The following is a 26840-nucleotide window of genomic DNA, read 5'->3' as shown; positions in this document are numbered from 1 at the left end:
AATTGTTACGCACGTGTCTTACTTGTCGGTGTTTTATACTGTTTTCAACATACAAAGTATGTGTAGTCAGGACGGCAGGTGATAAGGGTCGAGAGGTGTGATCCAGACCATATGAAGTCAGGAGGAAGATGTGTGCTAAGGAGCATGTGGGCCCGGTCTCCCGCCAGCTGGAAAGTTCCATGGTTCTGGGTGATGCTGATCCTAGTTTGAATTAGAAGTGATTGAAAATATTTTTTTTTATTTTTGAAGAAAATAAGAAAAAATATTTTCATTTTTTTCATATTTTTCATATTTTTTTCATATTTTTTATTTTTGAAGAAAATAAAAAAAAATGTTTTCACGGAAAAAATCGTTGTCGACTGGTAGTGGCTTATTCGTCAGGAAACATGACAAGTGTCTCCTGTCATGGGTCTGTTAAACGATGACACGTAACTAGTTAACATCTGCTGTCTTTCCGGAGTTGGGTTTTACACCTCGTGTAACAAACAAAGGATCACTGTTTACCAGTGTTCTAAGAGGGTTATACCCTCATAGGTATTTAGAATATAAGAAAAAACTTTTATTTAATTTACAGTTTATTTTACAGCCTAAGAGCAGTTGTTATACCTCTGCTCATTTCAAAACCTAGGTCAATGTAAGCATCCTGGAATAAGGCTCACAACAGTCACCTAACATCAAGAGACCTCCTTATTGTTAGGTGAACAGCGGTTACGGATTAAGGAAATATGCCCAATTTTCCACACGTACCTGGATCGTATTCTTTATATGAGACTAAACCGTTATATACGGTATCTCTTTATTTAATATTTGATTGTTCCAGGAAGTTAATAATACCATGAATGTCAAATAAAAATGTTGATTTTTGTAAGAGTTTAAATTCTATAAAAACTTAAAATCCACATACATTTCTTGTATTTCTAAATGGCTGAAATATATTTGAGGAAACTTATCAAAAGTAAATATATTTTTAGAAGACTGAATTCATTACAATTTTTACATTAAGTTTTTTGAGAAACTATGTGCCTCTTCAGAAGAATGTTGGTACAGAGTAGTTTCAGCCATACCCACTGTACTGTCAGCAATACACACTGTAGTCTCAGTAGCTCATAATGTAATCTCAATATCATAGTGTATCCCAAAAAAGTACACAGTGTAGTCTCACTGTAATCTGAGCAACACAGTTAGTCACAGCAACTCAGTGTAGTCTCAGCAACATGCAGCGTAGTCTCAGCAACACAGTGGAGTCACAAGCCACAAAATGCAAACACTAGGACATTTTACTGGAGACGATAAGTTAGATTTCCAGTAAAATGACCTCGTGTTTATATTTTGTCTTTCCAACAACCTGTCGGTGTCACATTCCATTTTTACCAGTGTAGGCTCAGAGATTCAATGTTGTCTCAACAACATAGTGTAGTAAAAAACACACAGGCACAATACCGTGACTGAACCAATACACAAATAGGCCGCATATAGCAATGAGAAGCTTAAAACGACGTTTCGGTCCTACTTGAATCATTTATTGTCACACTAACGCAAAAGTGAGAGAACTAGTATATACAGCAAAGGGCGACAGGGCCAGGACCAAGAGAGGAAGAAAAAGAAGTAGTCATAAGGCAAGTAGTGGAAATAGTAGTGGAAGTAGTAGTGGTAGTAGAATGCAGGGAGAGTTGTTATACTGGCACAAGAGTTAGAAAAGGAGATAAAGTGTGAAGCGAGGCAATAGTAATGGTAGTAGCAATAGTAACAGAAATGGAGTGGTAGCCATAGAAACAGAAGTGTGATCAGTCTAATGGCAAGAAAAATGAGCACTGTGTAGTCTCAGGGACACAATGTAGTTTCAGCAACACAGTGCAGTCGCAGCAGCACTTTCTGTAGTCCCAGCATCACAGCTACAGTATAGGTTAAGTAACAAAGTGTTACTAGAGCGATACAGAGTAGTCTCAGCAAAACAGTGTAGTCAAAGTTCAGTAGCATAGTGTTACCTCGGCAACACACAATGTAGTTTAGCTTTCACGCGGTGTAATCTCAAAATGCCTTGTAATTTCAGCCACACCGTGTAGTCTCAGTAACGCTCAGTCTTAACAAAGCACCGAAATCTTCAAATCACAGAATGTATTCTCAACAGCAGACAGTGTACCCTAACAAACACAGTGACGTCATCTACGCACTCACAAACGGTGCAGTTTTGCAAACAGTGTCAGTCTCCTAAACACAAAGTATATGTTCAAGAATGCTCTTTCTAGTCTCAACACACATTGTAGTTTTAGCAACGCTATGTAATCTTACCACAACCTTATACTAAAGTGTAGTTATTAATAGTAATGTTAATAATCGTTTTGATAAACCGGATTTTTTGTGACCAAACAATTATGGAATTTTATGTAAACACGTTAAAAGAAATCTTCACCATAAGTTAAAAATAAATTTTAATGAGAACACCTCTATTACCAGGCAGCGTCTTGCCTGGTAATATTGTTAAAGTATTAAATCTGAAATTATTCAGACTTGGTGATATTTTTAACTTAATATATCAGAATTTGAGCAAAAATCTAAACACTAGGAATACTGAAATTTTCAATGACAGTAAAAGTGACATAGAATACAAATAGATTAAAAAAAAACTGAGTTTTTTGCTGGAAGATCTTTGTGTTGCTGGATGATATTCATTATTGACTAGAATCTTTTATCTAATTAAGATGTTCACTTCTGATAATTCAAGTAAGTCTTCGGCAGAGTGAACTGATCTTGGCATCACTGGCAGACTGCGTACCAATACAGGAAGGTACTAGAAGAAGGTGCTTTATTGTTAGAGATGTGAGTTGCGTACTTTAACCAGCAGGAGCCTGAAATACCAAACAATATTCAATACAATGAGTAAAAATAACTGCACACGTTCTCATGATATTTGTTGTAAATTGTTGTTTGAATGTGATACCAATGTTCCCAAAACTATACGCAAAATGTAAATATATTAATTACAAAAATATCGACATTATTTTTGCTTTTTGGAAAATAAAAATAAATATGAGGCTTTCTCTAATAATTGTTAATGTGGTAAATATTGCATAAATTTGATTAAATAATAATATACTTTAGCAAACTCTAAGAGTTTAAAATTATTAATTGAAATCACTAAAATTAATATCCACACTATACATAAATAACTCGAACGTAGAAGAGAGGAGCTTACGACGACGTTTCGGTCCAACTTTGACCATTTGCAAAGTCACACTAACGAAAAGGAAAGCAGGATGGGTATATTATAGGCAGGAGGTGGTGGTAGTAGTAGTAGTAGTAGTAGTAGTAGTAGTAGTAGTAGTAGTAGTAGTAGTAGTAGTAGTAGTAGTAGTAGTAGTAGTAGTAGTAGTAGTAGTGGTAGTAGTGGAGGGAAGGAAGTATTTATTAATTTGTTCCCCCCCCCCTCGATGTTCTTGCTCTTCCCCTCTGTGGGCGCCTAGCTCCCTTGTTCGCACCTAGCTCCCTTGTGGGTACCTAGCTCCCTTGTGGTCACCTAGCTCCCTTGTTCGCACCTAGCTCCCTTGTGGGTACCTAGCTCCCTTGTGGTCACCTAGCTCCCTTGTGAGCACTTAGCTCCCTTGTGGGCACCTAGCTCCCTTGTGGGCACCTAGCTCCCTTGTTGGCACCTAGCTCCCTTGTGGGTACCTAGCTCCCTTGTGGTCACCTAGCTCCCTTGTGAGCACTTAGGTCCCTTGTGGGCACCTAGCTCCCTTGTGGGCACCTAGCTCCCATGTGAGCACTTAGCTCCCTTGTGGACACCTAGCTCCTTTGTGGGTACCTAGCTCCCTTGTGGTCACCTAGCTCCCTTGTGAGCACTTAGCTCCCTTGTGGGCACCTAGCTCCCTTGTGGGCACCTAGCTCCCATGTGAGCACTTAGCTCCCTTGTGGGCACCTAGCTCCTTTGTGGTCACCTAGCTCCCTTGTGGACACTTAGCTCCCTTGTGAGCACTTAGTTCCCTTGTGGTCACCTAGCTCCCTTGTGGGCACCTAGCTCCCTTGTGGGCACCTAGCTCCCTTGTGGTCACCTAGCTCCCTTGTGAGCACTTAGCTCCCTTGTGGGCACCTAGCTCCCTTGTTGGCACCTAGCTCCCTTGTGATCACCTAGCTCCCTTGTGAGCACTTAGCTCCCTTGTGGGCACCTAGCTCCCTTGTGGGCACCTAACTCCCTTGTGGGCACCTAGCTCCCTTGTGAGCACTTAGCTCCCTTGTGAGCACTTAGCTCCCTTGTGGGCACCTAGCTCCCTTGTTGACACCTAGCTCCCTTGTGGGTACCTAGCTCCCTTGTGGTCACCTAGCTCCCTTGTGAGCACTTAGCTCCCTTGTGGGCACCTAGCTCCCTTGTGGGCACCTAGCTCCCTTTTGAGCACTTAGCTCCCTTGTGGGCACCTAGCTCCCTTGTGGGCACCTAGCTCCCTTGTGAGCACTTAGTTCCCTTGTGGGCACCTAGCTCCCTTGTGGGCACCTAGCTCCCTTGTGGGCACCTAGCTCCCTTGTGGGCACCTAGCTCCCTTGTGGTCACCTAGCTTCCTTGCAGTGCTCCTCTTTCTTAGTATTTGTCTGGCCCCTCCTACTCTTACTACCTCCCCACTAATACTTCCTTCCCTCCACTACTACTCCTACCACCTCCTGCATATATATACCCATCCTGTAAATGGTCCAAGTCGGACCGAAACGTTGTCGTAAGCAACTCTCTTCTATGTGTGGGTTATCTGTGTATCGTTCCAGTCACGGTATTGTGCCTTTTTTTTTTTTTTTTTGTTATATCCACACTACTATTAAAACTTAAAAAATATGTATAAAAATGCAGATAATCTTTTTCAAATATATTCACTTTTAATTTGGTTAGGCATATTTTACCAATTGTGAAGAAAGTTTATGGAATAGTTAGCTGATGTTTGATGCACAAGCCCATGATGTTTAAGGAACTTTAGTTAGAGCCAGATTCAGAAGTTGGGGTTAAACATAAAACATTAGTAATGCACATTTAAACTGTCTGTAAGCACGAGAAGCAGATGAATGATAGAATTGATGAGAGGAAAAATGTGAGCGGTGCACTTTGGAGTCTGTAAAGACAAAGAACTTTGTCCATGGAAGCGAAGAGGAAAATGTATGAGAGTATAGTTATGCCAACGCTCTTATATGGGTGTGAAACATGGGTAGTGAATGTTGCAACAAGGAGAAGGCTGGAGGCAGTGGAGATGTCATGTTTGAGGGCAATGTGTGGTGTGAATATAATGCAGAAAATTCATAGTTTGAAAATCAGGAGGAGGTATGGGATTACCAAAAGTATTATCCAAAGGGCTGAGGAGGAGTTGTTGAGGTGTTTCGGACGTGTAGAGAGGATGGAAAGAAACCGAATGACTTCGAGAGTGTATAAATCTGTGGAGGAAAGATGGTGGGAAAGATTGGAGGGAGGGGATAAAGGAGGTTTTGTGTTCGAGGGGCTTTGACTTCCAGCAAGCATGCGTGAGCGCATTAGATAGGAACGAATAGAGACAAATGGTTTTTAGGACTTGAACTGCTGTTGGAGTGTGAGCAACATAACATTTATGAAGGGATTCAGGGAAACTTAGAAAAGGCCCGGACAGGGAGAGTACCGGCGAATCAAGAAGAAGAGGAAGGGAAACCGGCAGGCCGGACTTAAGTCCTGGAAATGAGGAAGGGGTGTTAATGTTAGTTATATAAATGTCATGTAAGCGCCCCTCTGGCAAGACAGTGATGGAATGAACGTTGATGAAAGCTTTTTTTTCGTGCCACCCTGCCTTGGTGGAAGATGTTAATAAAAATTATATATATATATATATATATATATATATATATATATATATATATATATATATATATATATATTTATTTATATATATTAACACACTGGCCGATTCCCACCAAGGCAAGGTGGTCAGAAAAAGAAAATCTTTCATCATCACTCCATCACTGTCTTGCCAGAGGGGTGCTTTACACTACAGTTATAAAACTGCAACATTAACACCCCTCCTTCAGAGTGCAGGCACTGTACTTCCCATCTCCAGGACTCAAGTCCGGCCTGCCGGTTTCCCTCAATCCCTTCATAATTGTTACTTTGCTCACACTCCAACAGCACGTCAAGTATTAAAAACCATTTGTCTCCATTCACTCCTATCAAATACGGTCACGCATGCTTGCTGGAAGTCCAAGCCCTTGCACGGAAAACCTCCTTTACCCCCTCCCTCCAACCTTTCCTAGGCCGACCCCTACCCCGTCTTCCCTCCACTACAGATTGATACACTCTTTAAGTCATTCTGTTTCGTTCCATTCTCTCTACATGTCCGAACCACCTCAACAACCCTTCCTCAGATCTCTGGACAACAGTTTTGGCAATCCCGCACCTCCTCCTAACTTCCAAACTACGAATTCTCTGCATTATATTCACACCACACATTGCTCTCAGACATGACAACATCTCGACTGCCTCCAGCCTTCTCCTCGCTGCAACATTCATCGCCCATTATATATATATATATATATATATATATATATATATATATATATATATATATATATACTGTTGAGTTCGAAGAAAATAACTCATTGCCTTTTCTAGATGTTTTAATTATTAAGGGTAATTATGAATTCAAATTTAAAATTTACAGAAAACCTAAAAATAACTGTTCCTATGTCCACTATTATTCTTCGCATCAAGATAGAGTTAAACTGTCTGTTTTCTCATCAATGTTTTTGAGAACTTTACGAATTTGTATTCCAGAGTTCATAGATGAGGAAATATCCAAAATTTATGAAATAGGTAATGATTTGAAATACCCAAGAAACGTAATTGATAAATCTTTTAAAGTTGTTAGAAATACTTTTTACAGTCCAAAAAGGGACAACCAGCCTTATTCAACTAAAAATATGTTGGTTATCCCTTACCATGAAAACTTGGTTGATATGCCTTCTCTTCTTAAGACTTTTAATGTTAAAGTTGTATTAAAAAATCTTGATACAGTAAAAAAAACTTTTGATAAAGAATTCCCCCCCAAAATGCTGATGGATGTGTCTATAAGATAAAGTTTATTACGGTCAAACTGGTAAAAATCCCGAACTAAGATTAAAACAACATAAATATAGCATTAGAACTGGACAAGATTCCAATGCTCTATTTATTCATGTGAGAGATTTTAACCATCCAATTGATTTTCGAAAAGTTGAGAAAGTAGTATCAAGCAAGTCCATGGTCAACAGGAATATAATTGAATCTTGTTTCATAAAAAGCAGTTTTGACAATAATATGAATATTTCCTTTGGTTTACATAAATTAGATCCATTTATAATTAATAGAATTTGGGAAGAATTTAATAATACATTGGACAAATAATAATTTTTAAAATTCTTATTTCTTGGGTAGAATAGTTACCTCTCAAAACCCCCCCTCCAATCCCCCACCAATCCCCTTCTCCAGGTCGGAGTTAACATGGGACTCTCCTACCACTGGTAAAACAACTATTGGGATCTATTTTTTCAGTCTAGGGCTGAAGTTTATACCATTGTCGCGACTTCCTCGCGACTATGATTGAAACTCTCGCTTTCACATCATGAATCCTGAGAGCTACGTACCACGTTGATCGGCATAGCGGAATACCATCTGTTCACTGAATATATTATCTTCGCTCCATAAAGCTGTATAGCCCCTGTGGCTTAGCGCTTCTTTTTGATTATAATAATAATAATTCGCTCCATAAAATAAATTTTTGTATTTTCTTTTCCATTATTTGCTTCAGTTAGGACAATTTCATTTTTGATTGTTTTACATTTAAATAATTACTTTTTTTCATATATTTTCAATAAAATTGTGTATTTTCTGTTAAAAAATTATTATTCTGTTTTCTTTTCATAAGGATGACTCGTTTTTCAAATACTATTTGAGGGTCTGAAAGGGCATTTAAACTCTCACAAGCTGCTACGGATGCTGATGCTACTGCAACTGCTGGTGCTATTCAAGCTGCTGCTGCTACTGGAGCTGCTACTTATGCTGTTAGTGTTGCTATTGCATCTGCTGCTGCTGCTTGAGCTGCTGCTGCTGCTGCTTGAGCTGCTGCTGCTGCTGCTTGAGCTGCTGCTGCTGCTGCTGGTGTTATTACAGTACTATTGCACTTGATTCTCCTATTGCTGCTGTTGATGATACTGTTAGTGCACCTGCTTCTGTTGCTTTTGCAATAGCAATAGCTGTTTTTTACTTTTTTGTAACTTTCGTATTCCTAATGACTAACATTACATTCGTTACATACTACTGACACTGCTGTTATTCCAATAGCTGCTGCTATTGTTACTGCAGCTGCTGTTGATACTGCAGCTGCTGTTGATACTGCAGCTGCTGTTGATACTACAGCTGCTGTTGATACTGCAGCTGCTGTTGATACTGCAGCTGCTGATGTCATTATAGTTATTGTTGCTGTTGTTGCAGTTGCTTCTGCTGCTGCCACTTCTGCTGTTTCTACTGCTACTGACGTAGCTGCTGCTACTGTATCAGCTGCTTCTTCTGCTGCTGTTGCTGCATTTTTTTTTTTTTTTTTTTTTTGTGAAGGGAGGGGGAGGTAGAAGAGGCAAGAGGTACAGTATAAAACAAGACACAACTCTTCTGTCACATAAACAGTCCTGTGTTACCCAAGGTGTGCATTTATTTGTTGGTTACTCCCGTCGGCTCGTCTCTTATAATCGCTGCAAGAGGTTGTGCTCCTCACACTCGGTAAATGTGTGTGTTGGTTACGTCCAGCATAACTCATACAAATCTAACAAAGGTAACCAAAGTGCTCGTCCTTGTTACAGTTAAGAAATCCAGAACATCTTACTTGGGTTTCTACAGACCATGCCGATGCAAGAGTACTGGAGACACTGATGGAGAGATGTGGAATAATTCAGACTGCCTCCTGGAAAACCTGAACAGTCGTAGCCAGCGTACTCTGTGTTGTACATCAGAGCTAGGTGACAGTCTGTGGGTACAAGATAGTGGCGATAAACAGGTTTCAAAGTGTGTGTGAGAGAACTAGGATATTAGGGAAGAGGTAGAAGTACCTACTGTATGAGTAGAAAAAAAATGCAAGGTTACGATATTCCACTAAATTTCCTAAACTTACTTTCGATGAACTTGATATAAAAATTCTGATTCTCATATAGTGAGGTGCATCTGTGTTTTTATACAAATCTAATTCTGTAAGTTTCTTATCATTACAAAATTAGTATTATCAAGCATTACAGATGTTTACAGTTTAAACAAAAGTACTAGTTATTATAGGGATCATTTTTAGTGAGTGGTAATATTCATTCATTATAAATCTATTTACGTAGAGTTGTATATAAATGCTAATCATATGCACCAAAGTATAGTAGGGCATTACATTTCCTACGAAATGTGGTCGTACTCACTAGTCTTGCCGAGCGAGTGCTGGTTAGCGAGCCATGAGTTGTTGGAGCACGTGAAGGGGCTGAGGGTGGGGTCGTACTTGAGGTACACAGGCATGTCGAAGGGAAGAACAAAACTGCCAGTGGGACAGAGACCGGGATCTGGCGTCTGTGTGGATACTGTGAACTTTTATCTTACGTACAATGGGAAAAAGTGGAAATTAATCTCAAATATTTGGCAAGAAAAATATAGGACACACACACACAAACACACACACACATACACACACACACACACACACACACACACACACACACACACACACACACACACACACACACACACACTGTCTTTAAAAAAAAATTATGTATTAATCCGTAAAGGAAAATTTTTGAAAAGTTTAACATTTAATAGATACCGGCTTGTTAGGCAAGTTCGAAGTTCGACTTATTAAGCAAGACACACACACACACACACACACACACACACACATATATATATATATATATCAACAGCACTGCGACCAGCCAAGGACTCGAGTCCTTGGCTGGTCGCAGTGTTGTTATTGATCAGTACCACTCGTTCATGGGCACTATATATATATATATATATATATATATATATATATATATATATATATATATATATATATATATATATATATATATATATATATATATACGTATATAATAGGGTCCACCTCCAGTACAAATTGTGGAATCCATAACCTCGGAGAAGTCTATTAAAGGCTTCGAGGAAAAATATTTTTATTTCTCCCTGAAGTCATCTGAATATTCCACTTCTCCTACCACCCCATCTTTTATTTTTTTGCCAGTAGTTGTATTTTATTACATAATATGGTACACACGACTTAAAAGATACATTGCTGGAACACAGATGGCATATACAGTACATGAAGTTTAAAGGATGCATTTGAAGCACATATTGCACAGATTACAATGCAAAAATCTCTACCAGCTCCTCTGAACTGGGCCAGGTGCTCGGAATACAGCAAGCATTACCTCTCTGAATCGCATAGCTGAGCAGCTGGAACAAAAAACTTGCAGCCCTAGGCTCACTAGGTACTTTGATGAGTCCTTTGCTTAGCTCCTTATGAAACTTAGTTGTACTCTTTCCCCATGGGCAAAGGGTCTCCAAGCCTATGGGAACAAGCATATTATGAAGAGCAAGTTCACTGTATTTTGTAGACTTTTGACACTCCCTTGAAGCTGACAGCTGCCCGTCCTTCCTCCCTGGTATATTCGATATAGGTATCAGCCATTGTGGACGCACATGTGTATACCCACACCACTTGCTTGCCTTCTTCTGTCCGAGCTTGAAGGGCGATACCATCACAACGCTTTTGGTTACCATCAAATTTGCATAGTAGTTGGGGTGCCTCCCTTATTACTGGGTGTCCGGCTGTTGTGAGTCTCCTCTTGATATCATTAATCTCTTCATGCCTGAAATCTTTCCCTCGGGTCTACGGCAAACAACCATGGTACCCGAATCGGTCTGCCGATTCACTGCCGCAAATGCACCTGTGTTCAACGGGAACAGGGGCGGCAAGGCAAAGGGCAACACCAATGCAGATGGTCATTAGATGGGGACGTGTGCCAAGGAAGGAGTTGGGGACAGCCAACAGGAAATCCCCTGCATGAGAAGCTCTCACTGCTAGAGGGCAGGCTCTATCTTGTTCCGACACACTATGAAGCACTGTTGAGTCTATATTCTCCACTACTGGGCTATCCCAGTATGACTGTAGCTGTTGCGAGGGGGGAGCAGGTCTAGTTTTAGAGTCCGTTAGATTATCCCAGAGCGTGGCTCCGTCAACGAACTTTTGGTCATGAGCTCCAATATTGTCCCTACGGTGTTTAGAGAGAATCGCTGCTTAAAGTCCACTGGATTCAACACATGAGAACAGGAAAGCAGCTAGTGGAGTCTGTGATGCCTTGTGGACACCAGTACCCCCTAGTCTGAATGAAAGTGCCCATCTTCTAGCGTTAGGTTGAGTACTTTTGTAAAAATCTGTCTCAAGATACTGTTGTATTCATGCAGTAATAAGGGTGCACATCTTAGGAAATATGTTAACCTGGGCAGACTCAAACACTTTATGAAAAGGTACAAGGCATCGTGGGTCTCAAGATTACCTTTTCGTTGTTCCAGCCTCCTAAATACGTCAAGTTTCTTCCCGAGAATTGAGTCAATGGCATCACTACCCTGAGATGCTCCATGTAAGACGCTATTTGTGGGGGCAATAACTGATGCTCCTGGTAATTTTGATCTCACCGTGTCGATTAGTTGTTGATTGACTGAGATGATTTCACATTTGGATGGATTCAGGATGAGACCCATTTCCTGTCCCCGTTTCATCACCTGTATAAGTTCAACTAGAAGTGACTCCTTTGTACCCTCCAGTGTGCCATCATCCAGGAACCAGATGTTTAGCTCACTGTCAGCCTGACAGTGATTTCCTTAACCGCTATGCAGAAGAGAAATGGGGTGAGAGAACCTCCTTGCTGGACACCCTCTGATGGAGTGATTTCATGCTCTCAAAATAGAACTGATTCCTTGCTGTATCCAACTGGAACAAAACGGAAAAAATAGAAATGCTCTTGTACAGCAATAAATACCAAGTCTTTTTTTTCAGGGTATTAAATGCATTCTTGAAAACCAATTTTACCACTGCATTGTTCTCAGACAGGTTGTTGATATACTCCCTTGTTGCATGAACCGCTGCTTCACTTCCTTGAGAGACCCCAAAGCCAAGCTAGTTTGGTTGAAGCATCATGGCCGCCTCTGTGCAAATACTACGGACAGTAGCTTTCGAAATGAAGTGGCAAAGAGTGTTGCCCAAGGCAATTGGTCTAATTCTTCCATCCTTCTCTCAAAGGGCACAAAGTAATGCACCAAATGAGAAAAATTTTATTTCGTCAGGAAACAGACCAGCCAAGGAACTGTTAACGAACCTTGTGGTCTCTGAAAGCAGTGTCTCTGCAATCTCCCCGATAACTGGATTAGCCATTTCCTTTAAATGTTGAGGTCTTTCTCTAGTGTAGTCCCCAGCGGAGCCAGACGGGAATGATATAATTTTTTGTAAACAACTGAATCTTCCACAAACAGTGGTTCCACAGTGGAGACAAGGATGTTAGAACTGTTGGTGCCAGTGGTTTCCCTGACAGGGTGCTTTTCTCTAAGTGCTTGAGCAGTGTCAGCAACCCTGGTGGCAACTGTATCCTCGCTGCTGATTATATTGATTGCCTCACTCTGTTTCCCTCTTCTATTTTCTTGCTCACCTGGTCTCTGTTTTTTTTTTTTTACTCTTAGTGTAACGATTAGGTGGCCTGCCTCTCCCATTTTTGTATTGGTATGGAAGGCGAATGGGGTCGCCAGCTCGATGAGGCTAGACCCTTGCCCCCTCATTCCGCCACAGCTAAGCAGACATTGCCATAAAGTAGCAAGTTGTGCCATGCCTTGATGGTTGGTGGAGCATTTAGGATAGTGGAACCATCTTTTGCTTTTTTCAAGAGGTCCGTGAGTTTCCCAGCAGCGTGCGGACCGGGTGTTTTGGGAATATGTGTGAGTGTCCTGGTACCTGTTGCTTGAATTGGTACTAAGATATTGTCTGAGGAGATGACATCTATTGAAGTGGGTTAGATCTGCTCTCATACTACGGCAACTACTACTGCTGTTACTACAAATTCTTTCACTACTGCAGCTGTTACTACTATTACTACTACTACCATTGCAAATTCTTTTACTACTACTACTACTATACTATAACTACCACTACAACACAACTACTATTCCTCCTACCTCATTACTACTAATACCGCTCGTGCCATTCTACTTCTACAACTAAACCATTGCTTCATCCTCCACTACCCCCGTTACAACCCCTCCCTCCACTATTACTTTTACTACTTTAACTACTATTGCTTCTACAACTACTGTTACTGCTACTACTGCCATTACTACCACAACTACTACTACTACTAGTGCTGATATTGCTGCTACTTCTAATACTACCACTACTACCACTACTAATACTAGTACCACCACTAATACTACAACTACTACTGCTACTTCTGTTACTATTTCTACCACCAACTCCTTCGTATACTCCACCGTAGTGACTTCTGTCCTCTGTTTTCCTCACCCCAGTTGTCATATAACGAAAGCCCTGGACAGACTGAAACGTACCTTCACAGGGATAATATAGGAGAAGTGATTCCAGTTCTGCATTGGTACCAACGATGGGTCGTTGGACATGAAAGGCTCGAAATTCATCAGCTCACACACTCGATCCCCACCTGGTAAAAGTTCAGGATTTGTAAAGGACGAGTAGATAGAAATAGAGACAAAAACAATATGGACAAATAGAATAGGAGAATTGAATATCTCGTGGTGGGAAAAGGCAAAGAGTTCACAGCTATTCAACGCTGCTGAAAAACTGCCTCAGTTTAAACATCAATCCTCAAACCTTCAGTTAAAAATGAAAGTAGACCAAACTTTGGCGCACCCACGAAGGGGGGCGGGTAATTAAAGCACCCCTTCCCTAATACGCAAACGCTTTTTATTTTTTGCAATCGATGACGGATGTTCATTCTGTTATATTGCCCAGTGACCAAGAATGCATGATAGTTTAAGAAATTTCACTCACGTACTAAAAATAATAAATTTGAAAAAACGGCTTCTTTGATTTATTTGCTTCTTATGACTTTTAAGCTCCCAAGCCTCTGTCAGATGACCAAAATCTCAACGGCGGGTCATCATCTCACTAAGACCCACGTCAGGAAACACTTGTTCTGTTTCCTGACGAATCTTACCTAACCTGGATTAAACCCCTTACACGTTAAAATCCTGGAATACGACCCTCTCCAGATTAAAATCCTGGATTAAGTCGCCTCCAGGTTGAAAAGCGCTACTGGTCAGACTGGATCTAATATTCAGTCTGAGCGAGTTAAGCCTGAAAACATGAAATATACAACAAAAAAATTATGGAACTTCTTACCTGATGTGCACAGCACAAATTTAATTGCTCAGTTCATTCCATTTCATGAAATCAAGGATGAAAAGCACAGAGACTGTGTTTGCTGTTCCAAAACATGTAGATATACAAAAATGAGCAGCAAAAAAAATAGAAAACGGGAAATAGTAAAGGAAGCAAGAATATGAATATCCTAGGACAAGGAATTAAGAGAAAAGGCAGAAAAAACTGATCGAAAAATCACATAGCTACTAAAGCAGGAAAACATGCCAACGAACTGGGCTGCCACAGTCAATTAATTCCTAGGTGATCATGCTAAAAAAAAAATCAATGAAATTTATGAGAAAGCTTTCGAGAACCTAACCAGCTTAAGTAGGAATCTCTGAAAGGGCACCTTTATACGACTGCTTGAATCTTTTTCCCCCCAGTTCTGTCGTTCATAACTGTAGAATACCTCTTCAGATTGGGTTCAAATTTTCAACACGTGTAACTGGGGAAAGGTTCTTACAACTACACAAAGAAAACCGCAGACAGAGTACAATCTAGGGGACCAAAAACTGCAAACCTCACTCAATGAAAAGGATCTTGGGGTGAGCATAATACCGAGCACATCTGAGTCGCACATTAACCAAATAGCTGCTGCAGCATATGGGCGACTATCAAACCAAAGAATAGCGTTCCAACACCTCAGTAAGGAATCGCTCAGGACTGTATTGGAGTATGCAGCACCAGTATGGAACCCACCCAAGAAATTAGAGAAAATGCAACGAGACTGGTCCTGGAGATAAGCGGTATGTTCTACGAAGAGAGGTTAAAGGAAATCGACCTGACGACACTGGAGGACAGGAGAGAGAGGGAGGAACATGATAATGACATAAAATACTGAGAGGAATTGACAAGGCGAATGGAGACAGGATGTTCCAGAGATGGGACACAGCAACAAAGGGTCACAATTGGAAGTTGAAGACTCAGATGAGTCACAGAGATGTTAGGAAGTATTTCTTCAGTCATAAAGTTGTCAGGAAGTGGAATAGTCTGAAGAGTGATGTAGTACAGGCAGGATCCATATATAGCTTTAAGAAGAGGTATGATAAAGCTCATGGAGCAGGAAGAGTGACCTAGTAGCAAACAGTGATGAGGCGGGTCCAGGAGCTGTGACTCGACGCTTGCAACCACAACTAGGTGAGTACACACACACACAGCTCTCCACCTCTCCCTTCCCCTATTTCTGCCTCTCCTCCTCTCCCTCTTCCTGTTTCTACCTCTCCTCCTCTCTCCCCTTTGGCCTTTTCCCTGTCTCCCCTTCCTAGTCTCTATCTCGCCCCCCCTCCTCCCTCCGTCCAACAACCACCTCCACACATCTACACACCTACATACACACACACACAGAGTTGGGGAGCTCACAAGAAACGACCAAGAAATATGTGAGGAGCTCAACATGAGATTTTACTAAGTATTTATAGTGGAGACAGAAAGGACTCTGGAAAGTCAGAACATTAAGGTACACCAACAAAGGATATACCAAAATGGTATACAATACCGACAGGTTGGTAGGTAAGACACATAGGCAACAGTTAGGCAACTTTATTCCGAAACGTTTCGCTTACACAGTAGGCTTCTTCAGTCGAATGCAGAAAGTAGGCAGTAACAGTAGCGATTACATCGTCTTCACATCGCTACTGTTCCTGCCTACTTTCAGTATTCGACTGAAGAAGCCTACTGTGTAGGCGAAACGTTTCGGAATAAAGTTGTCTAACTGTTGGCTATGTGTCTTACCTACCAAAGGATATATCAACAAGTGCTGGATGTGATACACAAAACCGAGGAGGAGCTGAAGAAGCTTCTGAACGAATTTGATAACTCAAAGGCGGTGGGACCGGACATCTCTCCGTGGGTCCTTAGACAGGGAGCAGAATCACTGTGTGTGCCACTAACAACAATTTTCAACTCATCCATTGCAACCGGGCAAATACTTGAGGTATGGAAGATGGCAAATGTAGCTGCCATTTTTAAGAAAGGAGACAGACACGAGGCACTTATCTACAGACCAGTCTCACTGACGTGTATAGTATGCAAAGTCATGGAGAATATTATCAGGAGGAGAATGGTGGAGCACCTAGAATGGAATAAGCTTATAAACGACAACCAGCACGGTTTCAGGGAAGAAAAATCCTGAGTCACAAACCTACTGGAGCATTATGACAAAGTAACTGCAATAAGACAGGAGAGTGGGAGGGGTAGTAGACTTCATTTTCTTGGACTGCAATAAGGCCTTCGACACGGTTCCTCACAAGAGATTAGTAAAAAAAGCTAGAAGATCAGGTACGCATAACAGGAAGGGCACCTGACAGGGAGGCAACAAAGAGTAATGATAAATGAAGCGGTGTCAAAGTGGGCGACTTTGACGAGCGGGGTTCCGCAGGGGTCAGTCCTAGGACCAGTGCTCTTTTTGTTATATGTGAATGACTTAACGGAAGGGATAGACTCAGATGTGTCCCTGTTTGCAGATGATGTGAAGCTAATGAGGAGAATTAAATCGAATGAGGATCCGGCATGGCTACAAAGAAACCTAGGCAAGCTGCAAGCCTTGTCCAACAACTGGCTCCTCGAATTTATCCCCGCCAGATGTAAAGTCATGAAGATCGGGGAAGGGCAAAGAAGATCGCAGACAGAGTATAGGCTAAGTGGCCAAAGATTGTAAACCTCACCCAAGGAAAAGGATCTTGGGGTGAGTATAATACCGAGCACATCTGAGGCGCACGTCAACCAGATAACTGCTGCAGCGTATGGGCGCCTGACAAACCTGAGAATAGCGCTCCGATACTTCAGTTAGGAATTGTTTAGGTCTGTACACCGTGTACGTTAGGCCCATATTGGAGTATGCAGCACCAGTTTGGAGCCCACACCTGGTTAAGCACGTCATTAAATTAGAGAAAATGCAAAGGTTTGCAACAAGGCTAGTCCCGAAGCTGAGCAACTTCCAGAAGTATGGAAGACAATTTTTAAAAAAGGAGACAGACAGGCAGCATTAAACTACAAGCCAGAGTCATGAATATGTATAACATTCAAAATCATGGAGAAGCTTATCAGCAGAGCTTTAGAGCACCTACAAAGGAATGAGCTCGTACACGATAACCAGCACTGTTACAGAAATGGGAAATCTTGTATCACAAACTTACTGGAGTTCTAAAACAAAGCGACAAAAGTAAGACAGGAAAGAGAGAGGTGCACTGATTGCATTTTCTTGAACAGTAGGAAGGCTCTTCACACAGTTCTGCACGAGAGATTGGTACAAAAACTGTATGAGCAGGCAGGAAAAGCACTGCGAATGTTAGGGGTTTCACAAGGATCAGTCCTAGGGCTGGTGTTGGTTCTGGTAAATATGAATGACATGACGAAAAGGATAGATCCCGAGGTGTTCCTGTTTGCAGACGACGTGAAGCTAATGTAGAGAATTCAGGCGGAGGGGAATCAGGTAAGACTGCAAAGATCTGGACAGGTTGCAAACCTGGTCCTACAAAGGGCTCCTTGAACTGAACCCCGCCAAATGCAAAGTTATGAACCCAGGGGAAGGACAAAGAAAACCACAGATGGAGTACATGCTCGGGGGCCAAAGACTGCATCACTCAAGAACAAAGATCTTTAGGTGAGCACCATACCGAACACATTCCCTCAGGCTCACATCAACCAAATAACTGCTGCAGCATATGGCCGCATGAAAAACCTAAGAATAGCTTTTCGACATCTAGGTAAGGGATCATTGACGACAATGTACACCGTGTACGTCAGGCCCATATTGGAGTATACAACACCAGTATGGAACCCATTCCAAGTCAAGCACGTCAAGAAATTAGAGAAAATGCTAAGGTTTTCAACAAGGCTTGTCCTTGAGCTAAGATGTATGTGCTATGAGGAGAGGTAAATAAAACTCAATTTGACGACACTGGAAGAAAGTAGGGATGAGGGAGGGGGGGAGACCTGATAAAGGCGTATAAAATACTGAGAGGAACTGACAAGGTGGACATGGATAGAATGTTTCGGAAATGGCCACAGTGATCTTAGAAAGTATTTGTTCAGCATTAGAATTGGCTGGAGAGTGATATAGCGGAGGCAAGATCCATACATAACTTTAAGGAAAAGTACGACAAAGCTCTTGGAACAGGGAAAAGAGGGCCTAGCAGCGACCAGCAAAGAGGCCGGGGAAAGCATTTTCGAATCGATCCCCTGCAACCAAAAATAGGTGAGTACAATTTCGTGAATACAAGACCAATCAACACACAAACACACACACACACACACACACACACACACACACACACACACACACACACACACACACACACACACACACACACACGTACACACAGCGACAGTATGAAAATAACATAGCATCGAAAGCCAAGACTGACCCGAAACCATTGTATAGCCACATCAGGAGGAAGACAACAGTCAAAGACCAGGTGATCAGACTGAGGACAGAAGGTGGAGAACTCACAAGAAATGATCAGGATGTATGTGAGGAGCTAAACAGGAGATTTAAGGAAGTTTTTACAGTAGAGACAGGAAGGGCTCTGGGAAGACAGCACAGAAGGGAACATCAAGATGGAATATACTAACAAGTGTTGGATGACATACGAACAACTGAGGAGGTGCAGAAGCTGCTAAGTGACCTTGATACCTCAAAGGCGATGGGACCGGACAACATCTCCCCGTGGGTCCTTAGAGAAGGAGCAGAGATGCTGTGCGTGCCCCTAACCACAATCTTCAACTGGGCAACTACCTGAGAAATGGAAGACAGCAAATGTAGTCCCCATATTTAAGAAAGGAAACAGAAACGAGGCACTAAACTACAGACCTGTGTCTCTGACATGTATAGCATGCAAAGACATGGAGAAGATTATCAGGAGGAGAGTGGTGGAACACCTGGAACGGAACAAGATTATAAATGAAAACCAGCATGGGTTCATGGAAGGCAAATCGTATGTCACAAACCTTCTGGAGTTTTATGACAAAGTAACAGAAGTAAGACACGAGAGAGAGGGGTGGGTTGATTGCATTTTCCTGGACTGCAGGAAGGCTTTTGACACACCATACGAAGCTGAGAGGCTAAACAGGAAGGAAGGAGATATGAAATATGCTAAGGTCCTATCAGCCTGCAAAGAAGGGCCAGGGAGTGGAAGGGAAGAGCAGATGGGTGCAGATGGAGAGGGAGATAAGTCGAATGCTGAGGCACAACCATGCTACCAAGAGCCACTGGAAAAATCAAGGGAGAAAATGGCCACATACAGACAGGAACCAGAGTCACAGAGGGAGAGGCAATGGGAGGAAGAAAGGGCAAAATCAGTGTTTATCCATGGGCTTCGGGAGAGAGAGGAAAGGACACACACTGAAAGACGGCAGGAAGAAAGAAAGGAGATTGAGAAAATCATCACGGAAATAGGGGGAGAAGACATGGACGAGATTGTAAATTTTCAGAGAATAGGGGGGTACTTGAAGGGGAGAAACCGACCGATCAAGCTGATTCTCAGGACAGAAACAGTGCTGAACAGGATCCTCCAAGAAAAACCACGGTTGAGAAGCTCGGAAGAGTACAAGGAGGTGTTCCTAGACAGAGACAGAACACAAAAAGAGAGACAGCAGCTGAGGGAGAGGACAAAAAAGCGAAAGGAGCTAGGAAAGGAGACAAGGATGGAACCAGCAGAGGTCAGTCAGAGCAGAACAGAGCAGCAAGAGCAAGCACACACACAACTATCCTCAGAACCCCACAACCTATCACACCATCCCAACACACAATACAATCCATACCCACAGCTTCCACCCAACCCCCAACCATAGAATCCCACAGTATGCTACCAGGTCTCCCACCCCCACAGGGTCCCCAAACCACAGTCTTGGAAAGGAAACTAAAGGTATGGTACACAAACGCTGATGGAATAACAAACAAGTGGGAGGAGTGGCACGAAAGAGTAAAAGAGGCATCACAAGACATCATAGCAATCACAGAAACCAAACTTACAGGTATGATAACAGATGCCATCTTCCCAACGGGATACCAGATCCTGAGGAAAGACAGAAGGAACAGGGGGGGGGAGGAGTGGCATTGCTGATCAAACACCGATGGAATTTTGATGAGCTGGAGAGAGGAGACAGCGGAGAAGAAAGTGATTGCATAGCGGGAACGCTTCACTCTGGAGGTCCCAAGGTGATAATTGCAGTGATGTATAACCCACAACAGAACAGCAGGAGGCCAAGGCAAGAGTATGACGAGAGCAATAGAGCGATGGTTGAAACACTGGATGCAGTGGCCAGAAGAGCTCATACATGTAGGGCAAAGCTCCTGATCATGGGCGACTTTAACCACAAGGAGATCGAATGGGAGAACTTGGAGCCACATGGGGGCCAAGATACATGGAGGGCTAAGATGATGGAGGTGGTACTGGAAAACTTCATGTACCAACACGTAAGGGACACTACAAGAGAGAGAGGAGAGGATGAACCAGCAAGACTGGACTTAGTATTCACCTTGAGTAGTGCAGATATTGAGGACATCACATATGAAAGACCCCTTGGGGCCAGCGATCATGTGGTTTTGAGCTTCGAATACACAGTAGAGCTACAAGTGGAGGGGGAAGCAGGAAGGCCAGGACGAATGAAACCAAACTACAGGAAAGGGGACTAAACAGGAATGAGGAACTTCCTGAATGAGGTTCAGTGGGACAGAGAACTGGCAGGGAAACCAGTTAATGAGATGATGGAATATGTAGTCACAATGTGCAAGGAGGCTGAGGAGAGGTTTGTACCCAAGGGTAACAGGAATAATGAAAAAGCCAGGATGAGCCCATGGTTCACTCAAAGATGCAAGGAGGCAAAAACCAAGTGTGCTAGGGAATGGAAGAAATATAGAAGGCAAAGGACCCAGGAGAATAAGGAGAGCAGTCGTAGAGCCAGAAACGAATATGCACAGATAAGAAGGGAGGCCCAACGTCAATATGAAAACGACATAGCAGCAAAAGCCAAATCTGACCCGAAGCTGTTATACAGCCACATCAGGAAGAAAACAACCGTCAAAGACCAGGTAATCAGGCTAAGGAAGGAAGGAGGAGAGACAACAAGAAATGACCGTGAAGTATGTGAGGAACTCAACAAGAGATTCAAAGAAGTGTTCACAGAGGAGACAGAAGGGGCTCCAGAAAGACGGAGAGGTGGGTTACACCACCATGTGCTGGACACAGTACACACAACCGAGGAAGAAGTGAAGAGGCTTCTGAGTGAGCTAGATACCTCAAAGGCAATGGGGCCATATAACATCTCTCCATGGGTTCTGAGAGAGGGAGCAGAGGCGCTATGTGTACCCCTAACAACAATATTCAATACATCTATCGAAACAGGGAGATTACCTGAGGCATGGAAGACAGCAAATGTGGTACCAATCTTTAAAAAAGGAGACAGACATGAAGCACTAAACTACAGACAAGTGTCACTGACATGTATAGCATGCAAAATCATGGAAAAGATTGTCAGGAGAAAAATGGTGGAACATATAGAAAGGAATGATCTCATCACCAGCAGACAACATGGTTTCAGAGACGGGAAATCCTGTGTCACAAACCTACTGGAGTTCTATGACATGGTGACAGCAGTAAGAGAAGAGAGAGAGGGGTGGGTGGATTGCATTTTCTTAGACTGCAAGAAGGCGTTTGACACAGTACCACACAAGAGATTAGTGCAAAAACTGGAGGACCAAGCAGGAATAACAGGGAAGGCACTGCAATGGATCAGGGAATACTTGTCAGGAAGACAGCAGAGAGTAATGGTACCAGGCGAGGTGTCAGAGTGGGCACCTGTGACCAGTGGGGTCCCACAGGGGTCAGTCCTAGGACCAGTGCTGTTTCTGGTATTTGTGAACGACATGACGGAAGGAATAAACTCCGAGGTGTCACTGTTTGCAGATGACGTGAAGTTGATGAGAAGAGTTCATTCGATCGAAGACCAGGCAGAAATACAAAGGGATCTGGACAGGCTGCAGACCTGGTCCAGCAACTGGCTCCTGGAGTTCAATCCCACCAAGTGCAAAGTCATGAGGATTGAGGAAGGGCAAAGAAGACCGCAGATGGAGTACAGTCTAGGGGGTCAGAGACTACAAACATCACTCAAGGAAAAAGATCTTGGGGTGAGTATAACACCAGGCACATCTCCTGAAGCGCACATCAACCAAATAACTGCTGCAGCATATGGGCGCCTGGCAAACCTCAGAACAGCATTCCGACATCTTAATAAGGAATCGTTCAGGACCCTATACACCGTGTACGTTAGGCCCTTATTGGAGTATGCGGCACCAGTTTGGAACCCACACCTAGCCAAGCATGTAAAGAAACTAGAGAAAGTGCAAAGGTTTGCAACAAGACTAGTCCCAGAGCTAAGAGGTATGTCCTATGAGGATAGGTTAAGGGAAATCAACCTGACGACACTGGAGGACAGGAGAGATAGGGGGGACATGATAACGACTTACAAAATACTGAGAGGAATTGACAAGGTGGACAAAGACAGGATGTTCCAGAGACTGGACACAGTAACAAGGGGACACAGTTGGAAGTTGAAGACACAGATGAATTAAAGGGATGTTAGGAAGTATTTCTTCAGCCACAGAGTAGTCAGGAAGTGGAATAGTTTGGGAAGCGATGTAGTGGAGTCAGGATCCATACATAGCTTTAAGCAGAGGTACGATAAAGCTCATGGTTCAGGGAGAGTGACCTAGTAGCGACCAGTGAAGAGGCGGGGCCAGGAGCTTGGACTCGACCCCTGCAACCTCAACTAGGTGAGTACAACTAGGTGAGTACACACACACACGTGTCAAGAAATTAGAGAAAGTGCAAAGGTTTGCGTCAAGGTTAGTTCCAGAGTTAAGGGGAATGTCCTATGAAGAAAGGTTAAGGGAAATCTGCCTGACGACACTGGAGGAGAGGAGGGTCAGGGAAGAAATGATAACGACATATAAAATACTGCGCGGAATTGGGGACACAGAAATAAGAGGTCACAATTGGAAGCTGAAGACTCAGATGAGTCAAAGGGATGTTAGGAAGTATTTCTTCAGTCATAGAGTTGTCAGGCCGTGGAATAGCCTAGAAAGTGACGTAGTGGAGGCGGGAACCATACATAGTTTTAAGACGAGGTATGATAAAGTTCACGGAGCAGGGAGAGAGAGGACCCAGTTGCAACCGGTGAAGAAGCGGGGCCAGGAGCTAAGACTCGACCCCTGCAACCACAAATAGGTGAGTACACACACACACACACACACACACACACACACACACACACACAAATACACACACACACAAACACACACACACGCACACACCACACACACCACAAACACACACACAAACACACACACACACACACACCACAAACACACACACAAACACACACACACCACAAACACACACACAAACACATACACACAAAAACATACACACACATACAAGCACACATATACCCATATTCTCTAAAAATGGTTCGGTACACTTTAAAACTTTTACTTGGTATACCTGATCGATGAAATCGCACCTGGAATGCGGCAAATTGGCAAGGAAAAGTCAATAGCGGCATTAAAACTTGCAAATTCTAAATAATTTGAGAACGCTTTTTGTCGCCCCAAATCACGAGCAATGATAATTAAGCTTTTCTGTATAAATTTACGATAAGTGAATGCTATTACAAACTGCATCCATCTGCATTTTAAGTTTTATTTTACAGATGAATATTAAAATTGATCTGTAAAACCTTCAGATCGATATGAATTCATCAGTGTGGAGGTTGGGAGGAAAAATATAAAAAAATGGGAGGATCTTAGCGTAAGCAGCGACTTGCTTGGCTGGAAGCTCTGATATATTAAGGTTTATTTTGTATAAACTTTAGGAGTTGTGTTACTAAGTCGTTGGTGGAGAGCTCGTGATCCATGGAATTCGAGCTACAACAACAGGCGTATAGCATCAAAGTATTTGGAGAGAAGACACAAAACTACTCAAAATTTACAGTAAACAATGAACAAACTCAACAAAGTATTCCTGAAACATTAATTTCACACACACACACATATATATATATATATATATATATATATATATATATATATATATATATATATATATATATATATATATATATATATATATATATATATATATATGTCGTGCCGAATATGTAAAACTGGTCAATTAGCAAGAACTCATTTAAAATTAAGTCCTTTCTAAAATTTTCTTTTATACGTTTAAAGATATATATTTTTCATTAATGTTAACGTAAAAATCTTTAATTTTACATCATAATAATGTTAGAAAACTTACCTAACCTTATTATAACAAGAGCAATTTATTTTAGCCTAACCCAACTAAATATATTTTAAATACGTTTACAATAATTTAGTGCTAAACAAACACAATCAAATGTATTGTTTTCGTTAGGTTCAGAATGATTTTGGCGAAATTATTGCATACACAAATTTTCACTTGTCCTATATGGCAAGATGAGCGTTGCTATTTAAGCCAAGATCGCAAGTTCTGCCTATTCGGCACAGAATATTTGGATTTCTTCCTGAAGCCGTTTGAATATTCCACTTCCCCTACCACCCCATCTTTTGATATATATTTTTTTTTACTAATAGGAATATTTTATTATATAATATATTACAGAATGTTAAATGTTGATGAAGATAGGGAAGCTGTGATTTCGTGTATAGGACAAGGAGGAATAACATCTTGTAGGAGTGAGGAAGAGCCAGTTGTGAGTGTGGGGGAAGTTCGTGAGGCAGTAGGTAAAATGAAAGGGGGTAAGGCAGCCGGGATTGATGGGATAAAGATAGAAATGTTAAAAGCAGGTGGGGATATAGTTTTGGAGTGGTTGGTGCAATTATTTAATAAATGTATGGAAGAGGGTAAGGTACCTAGGGATTGGCAGAGAGCATGCATAGTTCCTTTGTATAAAGGCAAAGGGGATAAAAGAGAGTGCAAAAATTATAGGGGGATAAGTCTGCTGAGTATACCTGGTAAAGTGTATGGTAGAGTTATTATTGAAAGAATTAAGAGTAAGACGGAGAATAGGATAGCAGATGAACAAGGAGGCTTTAGGAAAGGTAGGGGGTGTGTGGACCAGGTGTTTACAGTGAAACATATAAGTGAACAGTATTTAGATAAGGCTAAAGAGGTCTTTGTGGCATTTATGGATTTGGAAAAGGCGTATGACAGGGTGGATAGGGGGGCAATGTGGCAGATGTTGCAAGTGTATGGTGTAGGAGGTAGGTTACTGAAAGCAGTGAAGAGTTTTTACGAGGATAGTGAGGCTCAAGTTAGAGTATGTAGGAAAGAGGGAAATTATTTCCCAGTAAAAGTAGGCCTTAGACAAGGATGTGTGATGTCACCGTGGTTGTTTAATATATTTATAGATGGGGTTGTAAGAGAAGTAAATGCGAGGGTCTTGACAAGAGGCGTGGAGTTAAAAGATAAAGAATCACACACAAAGTGGGAGTTGTCACAGCTGCTCTTTGCTGATGACACTGTGCTCTTGGGAGATTCTGAAGAGAAGTTGCAGAGATTGGTGGATGAATTTGGTAGGGTGTGCAAAAGAAGAAAATTAAAGGTGAATACAGGAAAGAGTAAAGTTATGAGGATAACAAAAAGATTAGGTGATGAAAGATTGAATATCAGATTGGAGGGAGAGAGTATGGAGGAGGTGAATGTATTCAGATATTTGGGAGTGGACGTGTCAGCGGATGGGTCTATGAAAGATGAGGTGAATCATAGAATTGATGAGGGAAAAAGAGTGAGTGGTGCACTTAGGAGTCTGTGGAGACAAAGAACTTTGTCCTTGGAGGCAAAGAGGGGAATGTATGAGAGTATAGTTTTACCAACGCTCTTATATGGGTGTGAAGCATGGGTGATGAATGTTGCAGCGAGGAGAAGGCTGGAGGCAGTGGAGATGTCATGTCTGAGGGCAATGTGTGGTGTGAATATAATGCAGAGAATTCGTAGTTTGGAAGTTAGGAGGAGGTGCGGGATTACCAAAACTGTTGTCCAGAGGGCTGAGGAAGGGTTGTTGAGGTGGTTCGGACATGTAGAGAGAATGGAGCGAAACAGAATGACTTCAAGAGTGTATCAGTCTGTAGTGGAAGGAAGGCGGGGTAGGGGTCGGCCTAGGAAAGGTTGGAGAGAGGGGGTAAAGGAGGTTTTGTGTGCGAGGGGCTTGGACTTCCAGCAGTTATGCGTGAGCGTGTTTGATAGGAGTGAATGGAGACAAATGGTTTTTAATACTTGACGTGCTGTTGGAGTGTGAGCAAAGTAACATTTATGAAGGGGTTCAGGGAAACCGGCAGGCCGGACTTGAGTCCTGGAGATGGGAAGTACAGTGCCTGCACTCTGAAGGAGGGGTGTTAATGTTGCAGTTTAAAAACTGAGATTAAGACAC

The 26840-nt window shown here is 42.1% G+C and overlaps 1 protein-coding gene across 1 annotated transcript in view; it reads right to left on the bottom strand.

The window, feature by feature from the left end:
* Positions 1-583: 583 nt before the first annotated feature.
* The window catches only part of LOC128692420 (uncharacterized), a 47814-nt gene continuing 21557 nt past the window's right edge, over positions 584-26840 (bottom strand). Inside the window, exons 3-6 of the mRNA XM_053781596.2 lie at positions 13598-13707; positions 9418-9562; positions 8844-8984; positions 584-2846 (exon numbers count right to left, since the gene is read on the bottom strand). Of these exons, the coding sequence (XP_053637571.2) occupies positions 2755-2846; positions 8844-8984; positions 9418-9562; positions 13598-13707 (488 nt within the window). The 3' untranslated portion in view covers positions 584-2754. The remainder of the gene's footprint in view (positions 2847-8843; positions 8985-9417; positions 9563-13597; positions 13708-26840) is intronic.

This window comes from Cherax quadricarinatus, chromosome 53 (assembly GCF_038502225.1).
Source record: "Cherax quadricarinatus isolate ZL_2023a chromosome 53, ASM3850222v1, whole genome shotgun sequence".
In the NCBI taxonomy this organism is placed as follows: domain Eukaryota; kingdom Metazoa; phylum Arthropoda; class Malacostraca; order Decapoda; family Parastacidae; genus Cherax; species Cherax quadricarinatus.
The sequence above is the reverse complement of the archived record's forward strand: the minus strand, read 5'-3'. Positions and strand labels throughout refer to the sequence as shown.